Here is a 24,115-nt window from a genome sequence, read left to right as displayed (position 1 = left end):
TTGTCTTCACTTGAGGTTCCCTGCAACAGATTCTCCTGACACTACATCATACCTGATACGCTGCAGCCCTAACCGACGCCAAAAATCCTCAAGTCAAACAGAAGGACTGTAAATTTGATGACGGACCTCACGTGGCTCTGACACTGCCTACCGTTTGCTATGTGAATGCTTTATGTGTGTGTGTGTTTCCTGTATCTTAACGTTTTCTACATCTCCTTTCAGTGTTTGCCCCTACCATTTTCCATGTGCTCTGCCTCACCGACACTGCCATCCGGCGTTGTCCTCTCGTAGCTGTCCTCGGGTAGGGGAAGGGCACCCAGCCGGGGGCCCGACGAACTCTTGCTGCTGGGCGTCTCCGACTCATCCAGGCCGCTGTCGTAGCAGCTCTGCAGCGATCCCTGCTGGTGAGGGTCCTGGGGCTGGCTCACCACCGAGAAGGTCACTCGGCGAAACGGCTACAAGAGAAACCAAATTGCCGGGGGTCACTATCAAAGGGACTGCTTTACTTTAATGATTCTTTTTTGTTGTTGTTGTTAGACGCCTGCGAGGGACTTGGATCCTCTGGATTTTAAAAAAGGGGACTGAGTTCGGTAGGGAAATAGGTTAGGAAAAAGGGGGCAAGGGTAAGGAGGTTGGAAGAGTCCGAAAGGAGTCGAAGAGGTTCGCTAACTACGCTAATTGCCATGTCACTTTCCTCAACTCCTACACAAGACACATGACCTATTCTGCTCTATGACAGCAGCCGAGACCTTTCACTACAACACACACCCTAATGACCTTCCACAGAAGACAGTACAAAGGCACAGGCTCACTTGAAGCTCAGGGGACCCGGCAAAAAGGCAGCTGGCTGTGTGTTAACCAGGATTGGAAGAATGCGCCAGCCTTGTTCACTTATTTATTTGTCCACCATAAAGAGGACAAGGTGAACAAGCCTTTGCCTCGGCGGGAGGCCTGATTCTGACACCGCAGTTAGTGCAGAGGCGAACACACACACCTTCCTGAGTGAATGTGAGCATATGCACACACACACACACGCACAAAAGCATTTGTTAGATGAGCTGTGGGTTCAAGCTGTCAATATATGTAGCTTGCGCCGAGACGTCATTGAGCAGTGTCCATGAGTTAAGCAGTAACAGAGCATTCCATTAAAGTTGACTCCTGACTTCCCAGGCCTCCCTCCGCAACTTCCAATGTACAAAAGTAATGGCGGAGAGAGAGGAGGGGGGAGGGGTTGGAAAAGGGAGAACAAGCAAGCATGAGGCGAGGAATGAAAGACCAGGCTTTGTCATTACCAGAATAAATGGCGGAACAAATGGCTAATGCCATTCATTAATTAGATACAAACACAGACGGAGCTTGCCTCCATCGCCATGCATCCTCTCCTCCTGCCCCTTGCTGGACCTCATCACTTGCTCATATTCTCCTCTGCTTGTCCTCTCTCTTTTCCCTGTTCGGAGAATATTGAACACGACAAAGGGGCATTACTCACGCATTTTCTCCTTCTCCCTCTTTCTCTATCCATTTGTTTTGTCTCACAAGTCAAATAAGTCACCGCACCTTCAGTTTGTACATCTATTCATCTAAAGTGCCTTTCCCACCGGCCAAGAAACCCAATAACATCTGACTTTTGTCTGCAAAGGGGACAAGTTCAATCCACATTCACTCCCAGGACGAATGACCGTGCAGCTGACATAGGCATTTATCGGTTCTGGCTTGGATTGGCATTGATAGAACACAAAACCTGGGTGAAGGCCTGTGGCATTTCCCATCCTGGACCAACATTTCTCTTTTCCACTCACGCTCTTTTCCAGTAAATCCAGCAGTTTTTGAATTCCAAAAAACACAAATTCAGCCCCGTGTGCATTCAAGCAACACCTTAAAATCATTGAGTTGGCGTTGAGTTTTGAAAACCGGACTGTGGAACATGATCTGAAACCACAGAGAAACATCGCCGTCTTCCATGCTGCTTTGACTCCAAAAACTGAATACAACACCGTGGTGCTGTTTTGACGCTTCATTCTGGCGACGTCAAATGTGACGCACCAGGAAAAAACAAACACAAGGGCAACTCCTTGTCAATGGGGGCAGCATCAATCAGCTTCGTGTGTGTGTGTATGTATGTGTGTGTGTGTGTGTGTGTGTGTGTGTGTGTGTGTATGCGCACAAAGAAAAGGTCCAAACACTGTCATATGTGAAAATATTTCAACATCTTTAAAAATGGGTTACAAATGTAATGTTTTCTCTCTCTCTCTCTCTCTCTCTCACACACACACACACACACACACACACACACAAAAGGTGCTGACAGGTCAGCTTAGAAAAGTGTTGTTTTTTTTTTTGCAAATTTTATTTTGTAAAAAAAAAAGTGTGAATTTCCCCCCCGACACACACACACACACACACACACACACACACACACACACACACACACACACACACACACACAAAAGGTGCTGACAGGTCAGCTTAGAAAAGTGTTGTTTTTTTTTTTGCAAATTTTATTTTGTAAAAAAAAAAGTGTGAATTTCCCCCCCGACACACACACACACACACACACACACACACACACGATTTCTGATAATGAATTTCCCACAAGCCACTGGGGGGGAAAAATGGGCTTCCTTTAGCTGGGGAAATTTGCATTTATTTATATATTTCCACTTCTTTCTCTGGCTGGCTGACTAACACAGCAATCTTGGCAATAAATCATGTTTCCGTGTAATTACAATCAACACTCAACAAATGAATTGGTATAAATATTCATGCAAATTTCACTTAGATAGCCAAACATTTGTTGCATAATTAAAACTGGGTACCCCAGAAGGAGAACTGCCTGCTATAAGTGTAATAACACTTGAATGGTAAGATATTAAATCATGTCTTGCTTGTTTGTTTGTTGCCACTCGAAACACGTGTTTGGTGCGAGGTGTAAGTCCCCAGATTGTGTGTGTGAGTGTGTTGTGTGTGTGTGTGTGTGTGTGTCTTCTCTGGATCAGATATAGTAGAAACACAGTTTTCTAATGATACAAATTAAATGACGGTTGCCTAATGAATTGCTGGCGAGGCGGTCGCAAAGAGAAGGAACACTTGAGCAAGCGCACACCGAGGGAAAATTGAGTTTAGGGAAAAGAAGCTGACGGGAAGGGGAGGGAAAAAAAAAAATACTCAAACCAACAAATAGATCTTATTCACCTGAATTTCTTCTTATTTTCACCGGAGGGAGAGCAAGTTAGAAAAATAGAAGAGAGGAAAAGAAATAAAAAAAAGAAAAGAACCTAATTTGTTTGCAGAACAGAAATGGAGTTCATGCAGAGATCGCCAGGGGCTTTGGATTAGAATCTGCAGTAAGCACCGTCTGCACAGTGACCTTCGCTCCCTTCATTCTGTCTTTTAAATAAATGAATAAAGTAAGAAAAAAAATCTGTCATAGTACATTTTCCCCTCTTGTATTCATGCGTGAATGTCTCGAGGTGTGTCTCGGCGGTGGGTAGGAGAAAAAAAAAAAGCAAAAAAAAAAAGACATCCCATGTGAAATGGCACAACCGATTGTTCTCCACCTGAAAATATTCACAGTGAGGACAATTTGGTTTTTCATTACCAGGCAAACCACAGGGAAAGATAAAAAAAATTAGAGTGCAAACCTCCGCCTTGTTCCATGTATTAATAATAATTGTTTAAAAATGAAAGTGTTCAAATCTGCCTGAAAATGTCACGGGTTCGTCCACGCCAAAGCGTCACCCCTCCACCAGGTTTCATCCCGGTGGTTTTCATGGAATCTGAGAGGCACACGAAAGCAACGTCCAGTGACATACGGCTGGACAGGGTTGTCACAGGGGTGGTCAGGGGACTGGACCAGAAGTACTTCCCAATTGTTTTAACCCCCCCCCCACCTTTGTCAGACCTTGTAACCTTTTTCATTCTCTGGACGTTGTTTTGAAGAACCTTTTTTGCTCGAACCCTGTGTTCTTTCTCAGCAAAGCGGCAAAAGCTTCCAGGTCCCTGTGCCGTAGACGGGTCCATCCTCGTCTCGCATGTTTCCAGGAGGCCAGTATTGACGCTGCCGCAGGCCCAGGTTGTACTGCTGGACCTACTGACTGGAGCCAAGGGAGCCTCGGCGCTGAGATCTGAGTAAAGGGGCTCTAAAAGAGGTCTGGTCTCGAGGAATTTCTGAAAAATTGAGGCAGGACATTTCAAGAAATGTGACGGCTCACTGGCGGCACCATTGCCAAACTTGATCTTCCAGCTTTGTTCATGTTTCCAGCGTCTGCCTGTTACTGACCCTGACCTGAAAAATAATATTTTTTGCTACAACAAATTAAATCCCTCAAACCCAGGATTGATTTGAGTGCAATTACAAATAATTCAGCTAATTTTTTATTGCTGAACCGGCACAGATATCCGTCGCGTTGCGCTGACAGCTTCAAACTCTCTGAATATACCTAAATGCATGAGCAACAGCACAAGAGAGATTTTACATTGTGGAGAGGTAAAAACAAGCCATGCGTTCGACAGTGAAAATATTCCCCTTTTGCTTCGTGCCCATGGCACAAGGTTGACCCCTTCCCACCAGATACTGGCCTTTTTTTCAGACCCTTGTGCATTTGTTAAGACTGACTGAGTACATGACCTTTTCTAACATTCCTTTTACCTCTTTGCCTGACCTTCTGCCCTCATGGTTCACTAGGCTGCCAATCAATTGAGCAGTGACAGAAACACAAGTGCTCATACTCAGGCAAAGTACAATATCAGCCAGTTGAATTTTTATTGCCAAAGAGAGCCCGTGTGTTTCTTAACACTGATCTAAGATCCAATTAATTTGATAGATTTCCAGTTCATAAGGTACAAATAGCTATAACCTGATTTATTTTGGAGGATGTATTTTTTTTTTTTTAGTTTCGGGGTTCTACTGCGAGGTGTTCCAAACATATGGCCACCCTAATTCATATAAATGGGATGTTTCGTGGGTGATTTGTAGGCAATGAATTCACAGATAAGAGAAACCTCCTCAAATTGTGGCGCATTTACACTTAAAACACACGAAACCCCACATTTGAAGCCCACAGCTTAACCCCACGCTGTGCCCTGCCAGAGAGCAGCCGGGCTTTTTAATGTATGGCTTTCATTTCAAGTTAGCACTAGCTTGCTTTATCTCTACCAGATGCTTGGACCCCTCTGAGGGCCCTGACAGTGGAGGCCTTTATGGGGCGTGCCTGTGTTTGAAAGCCAGCTGCGACAGCCACGGGTGATTGAGCAAATCCGTCATTCCAAAAAATGAACAATGCAAACAAGCCACAGGTTGATATGGAGCTCTGGCCAAAGTATATCCAAGCCCGTTTCCTGGATGGTAAAGAGAAAACACATGGGCTGCTTGACTCAGGCACAGCTTGAACCAATGAAAACAGACCGTACCACTCATGTCAATAAAGTGTGACCTCTTGGATTTGATTTTCATTTCCTTCTACCCTGAACAAAATGCTTAGCTCCTGTCAGCAGCACTCAGGCTGAGCCTTTTTCATTTATCTCCTGTCAATGGGTAACACATTGTTTGGAGGTAGCCTTGCTAGCGTCTGACCTGAGTCTTGACAATTGCTAAGTGAATTTCAAGCAAAGTTTAGAAACACAGCATAAAAGACAGGCGGTTTCCGACAATTTGACCTGGAGCGGATAGCTGTGCAATGAGAGTTTTCATCAAAAGGAGACAGTAAAGGTAATGTGATATATCCACGTAGAAGAAGAAGAGTCGTCTTAGCTGTTAGCTCATGAAAAGTAAGTCTATTAGCCAGCCTTTACAACCCCATTATGAACCCAGGAATGTTGAGAACCTGATGAGGGATATGCTACTAAATGCTAATTTTGCTAATCACGGAAACTGCCCAAAATTTGCACGTTAGCATCTGGCAGTTTGTAAATGCAGGGGACCCATACTGTACAACAATTTTCTGAGGTGCTCAACATTTCATTGTTTGCATTGTTGAAAAATAAAACAACTGGGTGAGGTGAGAGCGTTCTTTTGAGCCCGCTAGCATTAGCCAGGTTGCTACTCTCTAAAGATGAAATTTGGGATATTTGGGAAGACGCCGGCCGATTTCCAGAGTAACAGATTTGCTGCCTCCCTTTTTGTGCATTTTGCTCTTTTCTGATTAAACGATTTCTATGAGTTTGTTGATGAGAACACAACTACAGAGAACACATTCCCTACTGACTACTACTCAAGCAGCTTGAATGTCAAGTATTCTCCATTACCGTCTCTAATCATCTGTCCATATTGCACACCTAATATATGGCAGCATATCCACAGAATGGTGTTCATTCATCCACCGACAAAGACGTTTGAACCTTCCTGGGTTTATAATTAAACCCACCTCCAGCAGAGCCTCTGGATCAAATGGACGATAATGGAACACCTAGCAGGAAAACATACGCGTGTGTGTAATTTCAGCTGTAAATACCTTTGGCAGATGGCAGTGACCCGCTACCATGAACCAGAGGAAGTAATTGTGGCAGGGCCAGACTTGGGGCGCAGGGAGCAAACATAAACTGCAGGGCCAGTGTCTTATTGCAGTCAAGCACGGGAGATGGAGGGATACAGGAGATGAAGCCAGTGAGATGGAGTGATAAAGAGGCCAAGGAAAGAATGAGAGTAGTCAGTAATTAAGAAGCCATGTTTCATTTTTAATGGCTAGTCTATGATACGCCACCTGAGACGTCAGGGAAGGAGCCAAATATCAAAGCTACACCCAACGACTGCTATTAGCTTAGCAAAACTCAGTTGGAGACGACTGTAATTTTAATCCGGCGAATTAAATACAATCATCAGATACACTGACGCTGAAGTGATAAATGAGACGAGGGGCCTCAAGGTGAAATGTCTGGCTGGAAATCAATTGGAATCTGATCAGGATGGATTCAGGTTCTGTTCGGGTGCTGCGCTTAATTACTATGTTTCAGGCACGCTTTTATAAAAACAAGTAGGTCGACCGAACGCGGATGTTCTCTCAGGTGTGTGAGTGACCAGGGGAATAACAACAAGGGGGTTAGAGGAAGTTGTGGGAATGTTGGCAGCAAAGTGGTTCTGCAGCTTTTGTTAGAACAACCGCCTGCAGAGTCTCAGGTATCGAGTTGTAGCCTGACTGATAGCTTTGGCCCTGTCAAGCTCCAGTGCTCCTCTTCCACGTCTTCATGCTCGCTGTCTTCTTCAGAACTTTTCACTCCTACGCACGCATTGCTCCCATGTGAAGAGGCAGGATGAAGAGAAGAAAGCGGGATAACATTCCCAAAGATCACCTGAGACTCCCGCAAGAAGAAGAAGAGGAAGAAGAGGACAAAAAAAACGGGAGGAGAAACAAAGAGTTCCGCGTCTGATTTTCCCCGATATTATCTTCAGAGCTGGCAGAGATGCAAGAGTAAAAAAAATAAAATAAAATAAAACAATGATTTATTTCACATCCGGGCTCTTCAAGGGCATCCCGGAGCCATTCCCTCACCTTAACTGCGCACACAAAAAATGAATTTAAAGATCCGCGTGGGTCCGTAAGTTGGTCATAACATTTTTAAACACCTTTAAAAAATGCTTTTTTTATTAGAGGAGGTGCAGACATTAAAGGCAACACAGCCTCGTTAAGAGCTGATGATGCCATTAGCGCTCTCCTGTCGATCTCTGCAGCCGAGAGTGTGATTTTAACCTTCCATTTTAGCATGTGGTCATTTTATGATCTGATCTCTTAACTGACCCTTTTTGGCAGAAGAAATGGCTGCATAAATATGGACGCTGCAGCAGGAAAAAAGAAACAAAAAAAAACCCACTCAATGAATCCCCCAAAAAATAAACCCCCCAACTCCCACATGCTTTCGATGATTTTACAGAAGCTCATTTCCAAAAGTAACAGAAAACATCATTAGAAGATAAAAATTTAAACAACCCTTGATAATATTTTAATGGAATGTGCTGATTTACAGATTAGAAAGTAAACGCCATGAGATTACAAAGGGTAAAAGCTATGTGATAAAAAATGCAGAGGGGAAATAAATACTTGAAATTGTGCGAATCATCATCAAAAACACGAAATTAAAAAGTACAAAATATGACGACAATAGCGAGCCACAAATAAATAATTGATTCAATGAGAGTACTCAGGTCTATTCTGTAGCATATTTTTGACTTTTAATCTCATTATATCGAATTTTTCACCTTTTTAACTTATTATTTTGACTTTCTACCTCACTGGTTTGATTTTTCATCCTATATTTAAACTTTAATGTGATTATAATAACTAACTACGGCGATAATTTTAACATGAAGGCTAATTTTTTCTTCTTCTTGGCAGCTGTAGGACTCTTTAAGTTTGAAATTTGTCTCATAAAAAGTTGTTGCCGGGCACTAAAAGTCCTCCCAAGAACTGTGTGGATAAATTCTTCAAGTTTGTGTCTTGGGATCCACTTTGGAAAGAGAAAAGGAAGTGGGAGTGGTGAAAAAGAAAAAAAAAATATGCAAAAGTTTGAGATTATAAGAAAGGAGAGTAGGGGAAATAGATGATAAGGAGGCAAGGATGTGGGGGATCTTACCATCACCAGCTCCATTTTCCCCTCCTTCATCTACATCTCCCTTTCGTCTTTTCTCTCCCCGATGTGTTTGGGAAGTCTTTGCTAGAGCGCCACAGTTAGCACTTTCCTATTAGCATGCACCCCATGCGCACAGTCAGAGACAGACCCGAAGAAAGAAAAATAAAATAGAGAGAAAGAAAACCGCACATGGGTACTTTGCTAAAGTCTGAGTGTAAACTTTTAATTGCTCTTCAAGAGATGGAGGTCAGTGGTGTAGCTACTCTGGTAGGATGCTAGGTACATCTTCAGGAGTTTAGAGCTCAATCCATGACCTGCTCTGAATGGCTTGAAACCTTTTGATTTTTGTTTGTGTTTTTCTATGTTTTTTTTGTGGGGGTTGGGGGGGGGGGCGTGACAAGATATGTTTGGGAGGAGTGGAGTGGATGAGCTTCAAACTGACTAATTGCACCTTCTATGGGATTCTGCAGGGCTCCACCCGAGGCCAGTTTGGACCACAGGAAATGGATGAGTTACGTCTGAACGCCACTAGCATCTTGACTGTTTACGCTTCAACTGTAAGTGGAAGAAGCTGAAGGAGGACGTCAGATAATCCAACACAGATTACGTTCGGAAACAAACTTTGAAAAAAGTCGACTTTTGGCTCGGCTTTGGCCCGCCTCGGTCTCGTTCTTGCCTTGGTTTTGCCCCGACTCAGTGTTGGTCTTGGCTTGCTTGGTCTTGCCCAGCCTTAATCTTGACTCGGTCTTGCCCTGACAGTCTCAGTACTGGACCGATCTTGGCCTGCCTTAATCTGAGTTGTGGCTCGGTCTTGCCTTGATTTTGACCCCTCAAAGACTTGGTATTGTCTTGGTCTCGGTATACTCAAGGCTTGGTCATGACTTGCCGTCCCGATTTAGGTGGTCTCAACTACAACACTACATGTGGCAAATACGAGGACATAAAAATCAAGCACCCAAACTCATAAAGGGAGGCTTGAGATTGGCAACCAAATGTTTTTGTTGATTTCCACACCAACAATCTGTTAGGTCCTCATCTTCATCCTCATTATGAATAAATGGGGCCTTCTCCTGTGTCACCACGTTCTGCTGCCCGCATTGGAAACTAAACCCTGACCCTGGTGTCTGCTTACATGCAGTCTGTTTGTGAATCTTGATGTTTTCTACTGACAGCTGAATGGAACGCCATTCACTGAGCACGTGCGTGTGTGCATTCATACACGGAGCGAATGCGTCTTTGGCATTTCACACGTCACCGAGCCATCATCTTAGGTTCCCTACTTTGGCATGAGGGGTGGTGTCTAGGTGTCATGCTTGAGGATCCATCACCGTGTTGGCAGCTCCACGTCTGACCGACGGCCTACTACTGTCAGGATGTGACGAGCCCTGGGCTGGCGCTAACGTTAGCGTGTTGTGACATGGGTTCTGGGTGTCAGCGGGAAAGCATGACGTGGCAACGACGATTGCCTGGAGTTGGCGCAAAAGCAGCCAAATGCCAGCCTATCCTTGTTAAGGATATGAGCAGTTATTCTTCTGCTTTACGAGCACAGATGGAAGATTTAGGAATGCTATATCAAAAGAAATTAATGTCACCATGAAGAGGGAGTGCGCGCGAGAGAGAAAAAAGGCTGGATCTAGAGGGATAGACATATTGAGGAGAGGAGGATAAAGAAGGAGAAAGATAAGGGAGGTAGAAAGAGACAGTAGAGGCTTTAATAAGGCTGATAAATGATTCTTTATTTACCATCCTGAGTCACTGATGACAGATAACGTGCATTTAGGGGATCAGGGCTGCCATCCAAACAGGCGAAAGAGAGAGAGAGAGATAGATGGAGGGAGGTTAGAGAGCATATCCAGCTTATCCGCTAATGAGGCGTTCTATTTGAGTATGATCATGCGGGCATGTATCATTCATGTGGGATAAGTAGTGTGTGTCTCCTTTTCAGTGCACGTGTGTGTGTCCTTATGTCATCTTTTCAAGACACCCTTCAGGATAGTACCACCCGGCGCTGGGAATGAACTGTATACCCTTATCGTACACACTTCCCTTACCCATGTACCACCTGTTCCTGACAACAATTACTAACTGTACAACTATGAAAACAATTATTACAAATGAGTAATTAAACGCTAATGTCAGGATAAATAAACAGAGGTGAGAAAGGGAAGGGAGGGAGGCAGGAAAATCCCCAGAAGAGACAGAGAAGGAAACTCGTGAGGATTATGCAAAAACCGAATGCTTAAAACGTTTCTCGCGCCACATTTTCTTCCTCATCCCTCCATCCCGCGCTCATCGCTTCAACTCCTTATCTACCCCGACTTCTATCTCCACCATCTCCCTCCCTTACCTCGCTATCTCTATCCAGATCACGCAAGGTCAAACCTCCCCCGACGTTTGATGGATGAAAATGGAATTAAGATGAAAGCACACTTTCAGATAATGAAGATATGCGGCAGGAGATTAGGAAGCTGGGGGAAAGCTGCTGAGGTGCCGACCAAATTAATATTGAAATTTATGTGTGTTTGGCTCAGGCCCAGACAATCCCCATGTGTTAGTTTCACCAGGGGGGCCAAAGTGGAAAACAACACAAATTTTAATAGAGTTTGAAGGGGGTTTTGGGGGTAGTGGGGCGGGGGTGTGTGTGTGTAAAGGTAGGGCCTCTTTTTAAGCCGACAGCGTTCATTTTCTCTGACGCCGGGATGCAAAATGGAGCGTCGTCGTTTCGGAAACAAAGGGGAAGGAGCGTCTTGGTAACATTGCATGCAGATGTTTCACGGAGATTTGCGGTGACTTTCAAAAGGCTTTAAAAAAAAAAAAAAAAAGTGACACATCATCTCACAATCCAATCTTCTCCATCGCAGCAGTTAAAAGGGCTGGATCAGTGCGTTTGAGGCACGTGTTACTGAAGATAGGCAAGAGGGATAAAGACCCTGTCGTCTGTGAAGGCATCAAAGACAGACGGTCTATCAAGGCGTCACATCGCCGTCTGATGATGGCGATATGTACACTAATCCGCATGTAAAATAGTCCTCTCCTCCAAGGCACTTCGTCTTGGAAAGCTCTCATGTCCTCTCTTCTTCTTTTTTTTGTTTTTTTTTCCCACATTCTCTTTGACTTTGACAGAGCCACAGTGTGCTCTTAAGGTCTCGTTTTCAACTTCAGCCTTATTACTGTATATCTCATTACTCAGTTGTTGACTGGCCCAGACGTTTTTGGAGCGCTAATGGGACATTTGATAATGGTGTCAGGTTGTTTTGGTCCCTCAAAACACGCCTGCTTGTGGCGGTACTTTAAAGTGGTGTAGGAATGTAGAGAAAAGGAGGAGAAAAAAAAGCACAATTAGTAGTGTTGCTCCAACTGGTATTTTTGCAGAGTAAGCCAGAACAAAAAAATACAGAGTGGTGAAAGAATGAGTCTGCTTCCTTCGTCTGAAAGTCTTTGAGTCCTGAAAACTTTTTTTTTGTTATCTTGTGCTCAACGTTTTGTTCTAGGGCATAAAAGAGCTGCTAAATGATACATTTGTGAAGACTGCGGCTGCTAACAGGTTGCCTCTAACATTTGTCACCAAACCAAACACAAAAGAAGCAAGAAGCTCGTTGTAGTAGCACTGAAGTCATGCGTCCGTGGCGTAGCTTATTTGTAGCACTTGTAGCTTCACGTTAGCTTTGAGCTTCTCGGCATTTAAGCTTAAAAAGTAACTTAACCTGAAAATGAAACTTATCTTACTTGGTAAAATGTGACACTTGTTGGCCACAGAGCTTGTTTTCATCCAAACATCTAACAGGAAAATCCCATTAGTATTTTACTGCGGGAACCTGTAGCGATGCTAACTTCCGGGTCGGCCTCAAATATGTATCATTCCTGTCGTGCTCGTTCCACGGGTTACTCAGGAAATTGTTTAAGGTGATGTATGTTCGCAAACACTCCGTTTCTGCTACTTTTGGTGACAGCAGTTATTTTCAATTTGCATCAAATTTCAATGCCTGTTTTTAAATCCATATCCCTAACACACACACACACACACACACACACACACACACACACACACACACACACTGGAACAGTACAAGCTGCAAGTGCTATTTACCAGAGTTCCACAAGCACTCCAAGTTTTGGTGGCTATTGTTTGGCAGGCGTTCAAATGTGAATGAAGCTGCACAAAAAGCTGATAATGGCTTTTTAATTATTCTGTAACACTTCAAAATCAGGGTCCAATAACAAAAGTTAGTTAATGCTTCATTAATGATAAATAGTGCTCAATTACCCATTAATTAACAGCTGCATAACATTAAAACACTGTTAATTACGCTCAAGTAATGCTTATTCAGCTGCCGTATGTTTAACTAAATTATTGTGCCATTACTATAAAGTCTTAACAATCATTGCGTTTGTTGAGCAATTAATTAAATAATGGTAATGACAGTAATAATTTAATGAGTCATCAAACAGCTGCAAGTCATGGATGTCATTATATTTTGGGCTTTAAAAGTTTGGGAAGCACCTATGCAAGCTCATGTCTTTTTATTGTTCAGGTGTTTTTTGGGGGGATGTATTATTGAAAAAGTGAATAACGTGACAAACCTTGAAAACTAGAAGAGTTCTAAAAACTTTTTTTAAAATTTCAGCTCCCTGCTTCAGTAGAGAACGAGAGTGAGTGAAATATTCCTTTTACTCAAAGGTTACAGGGAGGTCAAACAGTCATAATTACTGGACACCTGCACCTGCTCTCCCGTTAGCTTTGCACCAGTGCGGCTGGACGCCATCAATCCATGGCCGCGAGTGTGTGTGTGTGTGTTTGTGTGTGTCTCACCTATCACTTTACCAGCAGCTGGTATCCTAGGAATAAAAGAGAGATGGCCAGCAGAGGTAGAGGATAGCGGTTGCGGGCAAGGCTACCAGATGGAACGGATCCTATGTCTTCTCCTGCAGGTGAAAGCACCAAAAGGTATGCGTACCACCCCCCCCCCCCACCCCCCATCCCTGATCTGGGGTGGGGTATGAATGGTTGCTACTGAAGTAACCAAAGCGGCGATAAAGCCTCAGCGTGGACACAGCAGACGGCGCTAACACAAACACACACGGTGTGTATCATGACAGCAGCCTTCTGCTGGCTGGTTCCCTTGTGTTGGCGGTGATGGCAAGTACGTGCAGTCGCGGGGGAGGGGTGATGGAGGGGCGGGTCAAGTACTCCCAGATGGCTATTGATTTGACGTTGACAGCTTTGCGACAGATAATAGCGACGAGCTACGCGGCATCATCAAGGATCTACAATGACGGATCGATGCGGATGCATGAAGGCGGGTTAGCGATACGCTACGTCTGCGACGGCTATGAATATGTGTTCCAGTGTCCTTGTGGGGTTTTAGTGAGAACCCAACGAGGATGCGGTTCATTCTCACTTCCTCTCTCATGTCACCCAGCCTCAACAGAACATTAAAAAAGAAGAAGAAGAAAAAAAAAACACTTGACATCTAAACTCAAGGCTACAATTGAAGCTGTCACATAAAAAGAGAATATTCTCATTTAATTTGAACTCGTGTTACGTTGCCATTTTTCTCCCTCTTTGATCTTGGAACAATACAGCGGATTTGCCTCAGACTAGGCTGTCTCAAACCTTTTCCGCTAGTTCCTGCTGAACAGGTTTTTCCTCCATATTCACTGCTTAATAAAGCCAGCAAGCAGCAGAGAGCACTAATGATGGCCCTCATCAGGCGGGCTAATTTAACCCCCGGTGTAAATTGAGAGGGAGAGGTCACGGAGGGGAGAGAGACGGCGGTTTATCTCGCGCTGAAGCAGCTATAGCTTAAAACAATAATCAGATCCCTAAATGAAAAAGAAATACACAGCAAGCTGTCCCACATTTTTATGCTAACAAGAAAATTGGGTGTGTTTTATTTATCTGCAGTGCAGCCCACATTATTATGAATTTGGGCCATTGACAGAGTTGTTATTTAGAGGGCTACAGTTGCTGTTATTCCCCTCCTCCCATCTCTGCGCCTCAGGTCCCCCCTTTTTCTTCGGCCAGAATGAAAAGCAGGTCAGGCGTAAATGACAACTCAATAAGCTAATACACTAAAAGAACGCAGCGGCGGACATTAGCATGCAACACGACGCCACTCGGATGCACGTTATTCAAAATCTGTCTTCAAATATTATTTCAGGTGCTAGAAATCTGCAGGAGCTGCTTTTGTGGAACTTCAAACTGCTGACATGCGCTCCCCAGGGAGAGGGTTTATAGAGCGTTTTGGTGTGAGGTGGCTCTCCCTTTTTTTTTTCCCAAGATGCATCTGCCTGAGTCTTTTTGGTACTTCAGTGGTATTATAATCAGGCTGTAGTATCTGAAGATACAGTTGTCACTGTTCACTCTCTCTCACACTCACACACACAGCAAAGTGTCGTGTGGCTGGGACGTTTGAGTCGTCGTTCTGGTGATAAAATCTGGTGGGGTTTTTTTTTTTTTTAGGAAGGTGTTGGCTTTATCACCAGAAAAAATACCTGCAAAAGTCCCAAGTGTTTTTCGCAAAATATGGAATATTTGCAGTCGCTGTTCTGGAAATTAAAAGCGGCGATTTTCAGGAAGGCACTGGGACGTTTGCAGCCGTCGTTCTGGTGACAAAAACCAAGGTTTTAAAGCAGGGAATTCGCAGCCATTTCTTTTGTCGATCAAACAAAGTATTTTCAGTGAAATGTGCAATTTCCAACAGTTTTTGCTGGCGGCTAAAACCAGGTGTTTCCTGTAAGATATCCCGCCACTGGCAGCCGGCTTTTTTTGGGGGGGGGGGGGGGGGGGGGGGGGCAAAAACGCTGGGTAGTTGCAGGGTGATGGTGGGACATTTACAGACATCGTTCTGGTGACAAAATCAGGCGCATTTGGCGGGATGTCCAGATGTTGCCTTGGTGACAAAACGGGGGGGGGGGGGGGGGGTTTCAAGCCAGATGTCAAACATTTCCAGCTGTTGTTTTGGTGACAAAACCAAGTGCTTTGAGTGAAACATCTGGACATATTCAACCATGTTTCTGGCAATAAAACCAGGTGTTTTTTGGTTGTTGTTTTTTTTTACACGTGACACCGTCATAAGCAGCTGTTGATCTTACCATAAAACCAGATGTTCTTTCTGTTACACATGAAGACACTTGCAACTGGTTACGCACGATAAAACGGGGCGTGTATTTTTGTTAGACATCACACCAGTGGCTCTTGGGAATTCACCGGGATGTTGCTCAGGATCACGGTGACGCTGATGGGAGTTTTCTATAGAAGGCGAAGGAGTCATTCCATGTGTTTATTTTCTGGTCTGGTATCAGCTCACCCACATGTGATCATCACCATTAGCCAATTTGTTTTTTTCTCAGCATGTTTCATCTCTCATCCGTCTGCCACGAATATTACCCGCCGAGTTATCCATCACACTCAATCCACTCCCTAATTCTCATGTCTCTTGCTCTGCTTATCTCAATACTTTCGGAGCTGAGGCGTAATACTAACAAGGTAGGGGGAAAAAAAAAGATGAATGGCTTGTTGGGTCGTAAATCCACAGATAAGGCGAGAGGTACGTTTCACATTATGGTTTTATGCCGTGTAAGACCTTGGAGGAACTTTGTGATTTCACACTTGCGCCCTACAGTAAAGGTCCCCGTCAACTCTGCACTGACGAGCTATATTTGATTCTCACATTCCTTTACATGATCCAATCAATGCTGAGTTGCAATGCCACCACCTATATATATATATATATATATATATATATATATATATATATATATATATATATATATATATATATATATATATATATATATACACACACACACACACACACACACACACACACTGTATATATGCACTCCTTTCCAGTACAGCTGATCTCAGTCAAGTGCTACAATCTAGTTAATATTTCATCAGGCGGGGAATTTCACATCTGCAGGTCACAATCTGGGGCCTTGCAACTAGAAAAATCAAACAGCGACCTGGGCTTCCTTCTTTAATTCTACTTCTTCTTTTCCTCATCATTCTTTGCGCACTTTTTTTTCAAAGAGAATTAACCAGTTAGAATTAATTTGAGACCTTATAAGGCGATAATGGAGGGTAGTAGAGAGCAAACTGGGGGGGGGGGGGGTTGGTAGAGGTCTTGGAGCAAGAGTGAGGATGGAACTGGAGGGATGAAGGATGAGGAGATAGAAACAGATGTGAAAAAGGAAGGTAGATCATCAACATCATTGTGAAATGAAAAGAAGCCAAACGCTAGACTGTCTTTGGTCTAAATTCCATCCATCCATCCATTTTCTATTGCTTTTCCTGTTAAGGGTGGTGGGGGGTGGAGCCTATTCCAGCAGCCTTCATGCATGAGGTGGGGTTCACCCTGGACGGGTCATCAGTCAATCACAGGACCAACACATAGAGACAGACAACCATTCACACTCCCAGTCACGCCTACGGTCAATTTAGAGTATCAATCAGCCTCGTCCCCTCTTGATGTCTTTGGACTGTGGGAGGAAGCCAGAGTACCTGAGAGAACCCGCACAGGAACAGGGAGAACATGCAGACTCCACACAGAAAGATCCTGTGATGGAGCCGGGCCTCGAACCTGGAACCTTCTTGCTGTGAGGCGCCCTGGTCTAAATTCAGTGACAAAATTCATGTTGCTGGGACTAGAGGCTGTTGAAGACACTGTGAAACTTTTACATTCTGCAAAAAAAAACAAAGTAAATGTGAATTCACTGCATTTCCATCAACTGGCTACACAACGCATACTTTCATTAGAGGATGACAATAGAGGCGATCTATCAGTGAACGATGGAGAGAGGTCTTGAGGAATTCCATTTGGTTGGCCAAGCTGTAATTTTTCTTTGGTTCGAAGCTTGTATTGTCCATACTTGCATACTTTCCCTGCATGAAAACAAAGTTTGGGAACAGTTGGGAAGAATGAAAACAGCTGTTCAGTCAAGAGATTTAAAGAATCGCAACAAAGGGACAACACCCCCGCAAAAAAAAAAAAAAATCACCTCAAGTAAGCAGAATTTGCTGTGACCTTCAACCTTTCCTAACCAGATACAACATAGTTTCTGGTATGAACATGCATTGGTTCATGCTACCAATCAATTTGCCAATTCTGTTGGTGCCTTTTCTTTGTGTTTGCCTGCATTTACATGTGCAGGACATCTGTGTAGGAGTGGGTCTTAAGGGTGCATGGTGGAGTCTGTGGTTTACCCTCGATATGCAATCTGAACTGGATTAACAATGCCTCATTCACTGCGAGATCTTTGATTAACCCCCAGCGATCCCCCCTGCTGTAAGACGGCTTAACAATAGGACAGCCTGGTTTTACTACGCAAACATGTACGATAGCACTGAAACAAGATGGTATCACTGGTGAGGAAACGCAAACGGGGATCCTCGCCATTCTGCGGTGAATTCAGATCGGACGCAATACGAGATGCCATCAATGATCCAGTTATTTCCGCAGGAAAATCCATTCCAGTGCTGGATTAGGTTTAAAAAGATCACTGGTTCTTTATCTGCTTAAGATAAAGAGACCGAGTTTGTACATAAACACCAAGATCGGGCTCATCAGGCTTGTTCCAGCTGAACATGAAAGTGCTTTGGAGTTTCTGGTTCTGGTTGCGATGACGAAGAATGTCAACACAAGGTTCTCCCTCCTGTCCTCGATCTGGCGCCCCTTTCCCACCAAATTGGCGCGGTTTCTTGCCGCCCTAAACCTTGGTTCAAGTCGAGGTTCATGAACGGGTACGGAACCTGTTCCCCACTGGTAGGAAAAACCTTTGGGTGAAACTCTGAGCAAATGCACAGGACGGAACAAGAGATTTTTTGGGGCGAAGAAATGCATTGACGATCCATCTGGTTTGAGTGCTACGTCATTCACGCATGAATGTTTTCATCTTTGTGGCACAAGTCCCGCCCCTTCTCAGCTGTGACTGGACAACCAGGTAAAAAGCATAAATGGGAAGCAATACCAAAAGCTCAATTTTTTTTTTAAACTCTTGGCGAGTAGACAATAACAATGCTTGACACCTTGAATCGCTGCTGGTAGCTGGCGTCGCTCCCCTTGAGGACGAGACACTCGTAAACCACGACACAAGACAGCATGAATCCCATGTAAGGCTTGTCAATGGGACCAGCTAACGTGCTGGTTTGGGACCAGTGATTATTAACAATAACCAGTCAGAGCCAACATACAGTGAACAATGCATGACCCAATGACCTTCCTGTCTGCGAGCATCCATACAGCTAATACATATTGATTGGTTGTTAGGGGGAAGAAGAATGTGGACACAGAAGCGTTGGGGGGGGGGGGTGGGGGAAGGTGGTAGATCGAATGCAAAAACTTCACCCTGAAAATAAATAAATAAGTAAAACCAAACACTCTGGCAACTACAGGTCCCTGCTGGGCTAATTTAAGCAGGCAAACAACATAGACAGCCCAGCAATCTGGCAAAATAAAAAACAATACTCCCCGCTGCAGTCAGCCGACCAAGGCCATCACACAGAGAAATTCTGGTCAAGATCCACTGTACAAAACATTAGAATGCATTAAAAACAACAACAACAACAACAACAAAAAGGTAGAACTTTGATGAGCAGCACATACGATCCACCTCGGTGGACACACCCATCCTACACACAACCTAGATCTGTCCATCAGGCGTGTGTTTAGCCAACCTGCGGAACTGCCCCAATCAACACAGAAACCGCCGCTTGTCAGTCACACATTAGCAAGCCAAGTCAGCACAAGGCAGAAGGAGGAGATGAGGCTGAATGCTTATTAGTGGCTGTGAAATCTTAGCCCCAGAGCTCCTCTTGCACTCTGAGAGAGCACCAAATGATCCCCCCCACCACCACCACCACCTCTTTTAAAGCAGCATTTTCCTGTTTTTTGCAGAATTGATACAGCGAGGAGCGTTACAGCATCCAAAACCCCTTCGGAGTCTTACTGTATCTTGTGTACTGAGACGCTTGTCCTTTTTTCTGATTAAACTTTATTGACAAGCTGAAAAATGTAGATGCGCACACACACACACAAATTGGACATTCATCATTAATAAAGGACTTGAAGTTAAAAAAAAACACTCCCACACATAAAAAAGGCATGATGCAAGCTTCCCATCCGTACACTCTGAAGCTGATGGACGTAGCGTTTAAATGGATGTGACATTAAAACAGGCAGCCCCACTGGTTTTCAGAATCACACCGTCTCCCTCGCTTTCCCCATCCACGTTGAAAGAACGGTGTCTTAACATATTTGTCAAACAGATGCAGCTACTTTACACTTGCTGGAGGAAGATGCAATATGCAAAAGCTCTTTTTTTTTTTTTTAGTAGCAATACACAGCAGCTGTCAGTCAAAGCTTGACCGATTTTTTCCACAAAAAAAAAAAAAAAACAGAAGAAAAAAAACATCCTCCCACGTACGGGTCCACTCAATAGTTGTCATGAGTCACAGCTCCAAGCCGTTCCTGAAGTGATAGAAAAGTACAACCCCCCCCCCCCCCAACAAAAAAAACACACCAATGAATCATACTGGCAGTATCACACACACCATGTTTTTTTCCCCCAAACAGCATAATTATGACGTTAAATGGACCAAAAAACAAACAAAAAAAACACCCAAAAAACAATGTATTTTTAGATTCCCTTTAACGCAGTTTTAGCTTTGTGCTGCCACCGTTAGCATATTTCCCCACTCCATCCCCTCGCTTCTTGGTGCGTATCAACGTGGGGATTGACCATCAATCGCGCGCCATCCCTGTTAAAGCTGCTCATTGTTTGATCTCGGCGAGGCCGAGCCAAAGAATAAACAACTCCATCACAGAAGGATTTTGCATACAAGAGAAAGGCAAAGAGATACAAAGCAAACAAATAAATGTGCCAGCCCGTATGAAGAATTCTGGGCTGAGTAATTAGGCAACATTCATAATACATGACCAGAGGGAGAGAAAGAGAGAGAGAGCGTGAGGAAGGGAGGGGCGAAGAGAGAGAGAGAGAGAGAGAAGGTAATGGAGTGGTGATGCTTGATCCACTGTCATTGATCAGACGCGAGTATGTGGCTACTCGTGTGTACCTGAGTTGTGTGTGTGTGTTGCTTTTGTTTGTGTGCATGGTGTGATGGAGGCAGAAGGCCTGTGGCAGGTAGAAAATGGCCCGGGCCTTTTCATTTGACACCGCTGCGCCTTCAAACAAACTACCTAGGGCCCCTGCGCACACCCATAATCCATTCAAGGTAGCAAGCAATTTTCATTATTGACTGGTGAGAAACACAGGCAGAGAAAGAGAGAGGGTGAGGGAGGGAGGGAGAGAGAGAGAGAGAGAGAGAGAGGCGAGATGGAAAAGAGAATAGCATGGCTGAGCGGAGAGAGATTGAAAATAGTAAAAAAAAAAAAAAGGAGGGTGAAAAGATAGCGGGGCTATTGGCGAGAAAGAAAAGGTTGGGTAAAGGAGAGAAAATAGATTACAAACACAAAAGGGACTCGAAAAGAGAGGAAGACGGAGGGAGAGATTGAGGGTGATGGGTCTGAAGAGGGAAAGAGGAGAGCTGAGAGTCAAGGCATGCAGTCATATGAGGTGGAAATGTACAGGTGGGAAGAGGCGGAGAGGCGATGGGGAGTCCGGCTCTGTTTCGTGAGCCGATTCATTTGGCCGACTCTTCCGACTCTTAACGTCCCACTTATGTTTGAATATACAAACGCACATCCTCTCTATCTTGAGATGTCGTCTACGTTAGTCGCCACAAGGTCGCCGCAGCCCCGCCCCCCTTGTAGTTTGTTATAGTTCCTGCTCTTGTACTTTTTCTGCTGCGACTACTCTGTTTCTGCTGTTGTGACAGTGCCAATTTCCCCACTGAGGGACGGATAAAGGTTTATCTTATCTTCCCGCCACCTAATTGGTATGATCGCGTGGGACTGTTTGCACGCTCATCAACAAAGTATTCAGGTGGTGTACAAGTGTGTGTGGCTGAGCTTTGTGACAACATGATCATCTTATCATCCGTTCTTGTCATCATCCACAGATGTTGGGGATCTTGGACGCGATCCGAGTCTTATCGTCCACTCACTAGAATCGCTTCTATGAACCGGCTCGTTTGTCCATCGCCTCACTAGTTTCCTGGTAAATTTCTATAAGAAGTCAGACTTGGACTTTTAAACCTTCCACCTTTCAAAAAAGAAGGCAAAACTGGGAATATATGGGAGTTGGCTCCCATTCAGGTGCAGTATTACTGGGCTAAATACATCTGATCAGCAGATAAGGGGGCGGGGGGGGGTTAAAAAGAATATATTTTATTCAACACTGTTTTCATTGCTTTTAAATAAAAGGATAAAGCTTCAAGCAGTCAAAAGTGTTGTTTAAAAGTGTGTATTACAGATGTTTTCAAGCATATCTGCTCATAAAAACTTTACATTTATGTTTATGCATGACAAAGTACGCCCAGTTAACATAAATAACCCCCAATTTCCAGTTCATTCCCATTAATTCCTATGAAAAGTTTGATTATATCCGGACTTTTGCCACCAAATTGCTACAAATATAATGTTTATTAATGCTGAGGCGCTGTAAATGCAATCTGTCACCAATGTGTGAGCATGAGGAGATACAAAGCAATAAATTTGAAGTATGTGCTAAAGCAAACCTTATGAGGACAACCGGGGTTGGGCGACTATGAGCTGATGGATGGTGAAAAACCAGTTCTTGCAAATCCCAAACAAAAAAAATAATAAAATCTTAATACGGATGTACTCTTCGATGAAAGTTTACCACCACTTGTCATCTCCCTGGCTGTTTTACAGTATCATGCTTTGGAGATTTGTCTAAAGTATCGACAGGGCATTTTGGGACAGACTCATTGAAATGCAGCTCAGTAAAACCACAGAGGAAGAAGCTGAGTGAGACAGATAAATAGAAAGGGAGGGTGGTAGAAATCCCTTCACCAGTTATATAAAAAAAAAAAAAAAAATCACACAGATTTGTGCTGTTTAACCCCAATCCAGCTGCCAGTTTATAGAGGGCTACTTCTCTAGAAAGCCTTTGAAAGTAAGTTCAAGCTGTACATTGCAGGCCTTAACAGCCGCTAACAGATTGCATCCTCTGTATTCATAAAAAAAAAAGAAAGAAAAAAATTGGAGGGAAATGATTGATATTCCATCCTCGTCTTGTGTTCCAGTCAAAAGACAAAATTCCTCTCACTGTGGTTTCCCTCTAATAAAGTTGCTGAGTCTATCAACACGACCATCAACCAGAGCAAGCGCTGACAACCACCAAGACGCAAAGTCTCATTCATACAAGCCGGAGAACAAACACCTCCCCGACCGAAAGCAGGTGGTCTTGTTGGAGCTAACAGCGCCCTGGGAGGAGGGGATGGAGGAAGCCAGTGAGAGGAAGAAAGAGAAATACGTGGAGCTGGTGGAGGTGTGTTGCAGACGGGGGGTGGCGTGAGCAATGCTTGCCCGTTGAGGGTGGGGGAAGGGGCTTTGTTGGAAAGTCACTCTGCGAGGCCTCCTGGGCATCACAGGGGCACGCAAGAGGAGAGCCATCAGCACAGCTTCCAAGGCTGCAGAAAGAGCCTCTTGATGGCTCTGGATCCAGAGGGACAAGCAGTGGGTGAACGCTTCTTGGGCCGAGGCCGAGAACTCATCGCACCTGGTCGGTTGCCTGGGCGAGGGGGTCTGACCTGAAGACCCGAAACCCCCTGTGACCCCAAGTACTATCACTGACGTGTCCAAAAACTGCATCACAAGATGTAACAACCAGGCCTTAACAGCTGCTAACAGGGTGCATCCTTTGTATTTATAAAAAAGAAAGGAAAAAAATGGAGAGAAATGATTGATATTCCATCCTCGTCTTGTGTTCCAGTCAAGTGACAAAATTCCTCTCACTGCGGTTTCTCTCTAATAACCCAAGCCAGCAGCAGCAGCGCTTAATTTGTAAATCAGGAGGTCCCGGAACACAGAGGGAAGCTGTTCCGGCGGGTCAGTGGCAAGAAAAAGTCACGGAATGCATTAAAGAAACAACAACAAAAAAACCGCAGTACCTTGAACACATGGAACAAAGCCCCAGAGCAAGCTGCTAAAACTAAACAAAACATTCACAATAATTACATGAAATCAGTAGGGGAGGTACACGGAAACGCAGCTTGTAGCGCTTTCCCTCTCGCCTGTTGCGTGTCCCTCCCCTGGCCTGGTATCGGCCTTTAGCCTTGGGATTGATACGATCAGGGAAGACTGGCTGAAGGTTTCATTTACAACCACATTCGCGCCCCCCAAAAAAGAGAGATGCGACTCAATTCTGACACTCGGACTGAATGTCATTCCCTCCTTTCATGCGTATCCCTACTGGTGAGAGCGGCATCAAAACCACAACAAACGGCTAACGTTTAGCTATAAAAGTTTCACGCTGGGCTCAAACATAATAACTGTAAAGTGTAAGTAAAGGATTGACCGCATTAAAGTTTATCAGGCATTCAAGAGAGCATTCAAAAAGGTCAGTCACCTGGTAACGGGAAAGCTAGCTTAGAGCTTAGCAACATGTATAACCTTTGCTAACCTTAGCT

The 24,115-nt window shown here is 44.3% G+C and overlaps 1 protein-coding gene across 6 annotated transcripts in view; it reads right to left on the bottom strand.

Moving 5' to 3' along the window:
• Positions 1 to 24,115, bottom strand: part of pcdh7b (protocadherin 7b) — a 124,262-nt gene that overhangs the window by 61,068 nt on the left and 39,079 nt on the right. For 2 of the 6 annotated variants that reach the window (XM_086197434.1, XM_086197437.1), the window contains exon 2: positions 236 to 455. The exons of 2 other annotated variants lie outside the window; for them this stretch is intronic. In XM_086197434.1, the coding sequence (XP_086053560.1) occupies positions 236 to 455 (220 nt within the window). The remainder of the gene's footprint in view (positions 1 to 235; positions 456 to 24,115) is intronic. 2 more of the 6 variants (XM_086197435.1, XM_086197438.1) reach the window with 1 other exon arrangement.

The sequence above is a fragment of the Aulostomus chinensis genome, chromosome 24 (genome assembly GCF_037954235.1).
Source record: "Aulostomus chinensis isolate RoL2024-O1b breed Wild chromosome 24, RoL_Achi_v1.0, whole genome shotgun sequence".
Classification (NCBI taxonomy): domain Eukaryota; kingdom Metazoa; phylum Chordata; class Actinopteri; order Syngnathiformes; family Aulostomidae; genus Aulostomus; species Aulostomus chinensis.
Note: the sequence above shows the minus strand (reverse complement) of the source record. Positions and strands in the feature narration are given on the sequence as shown.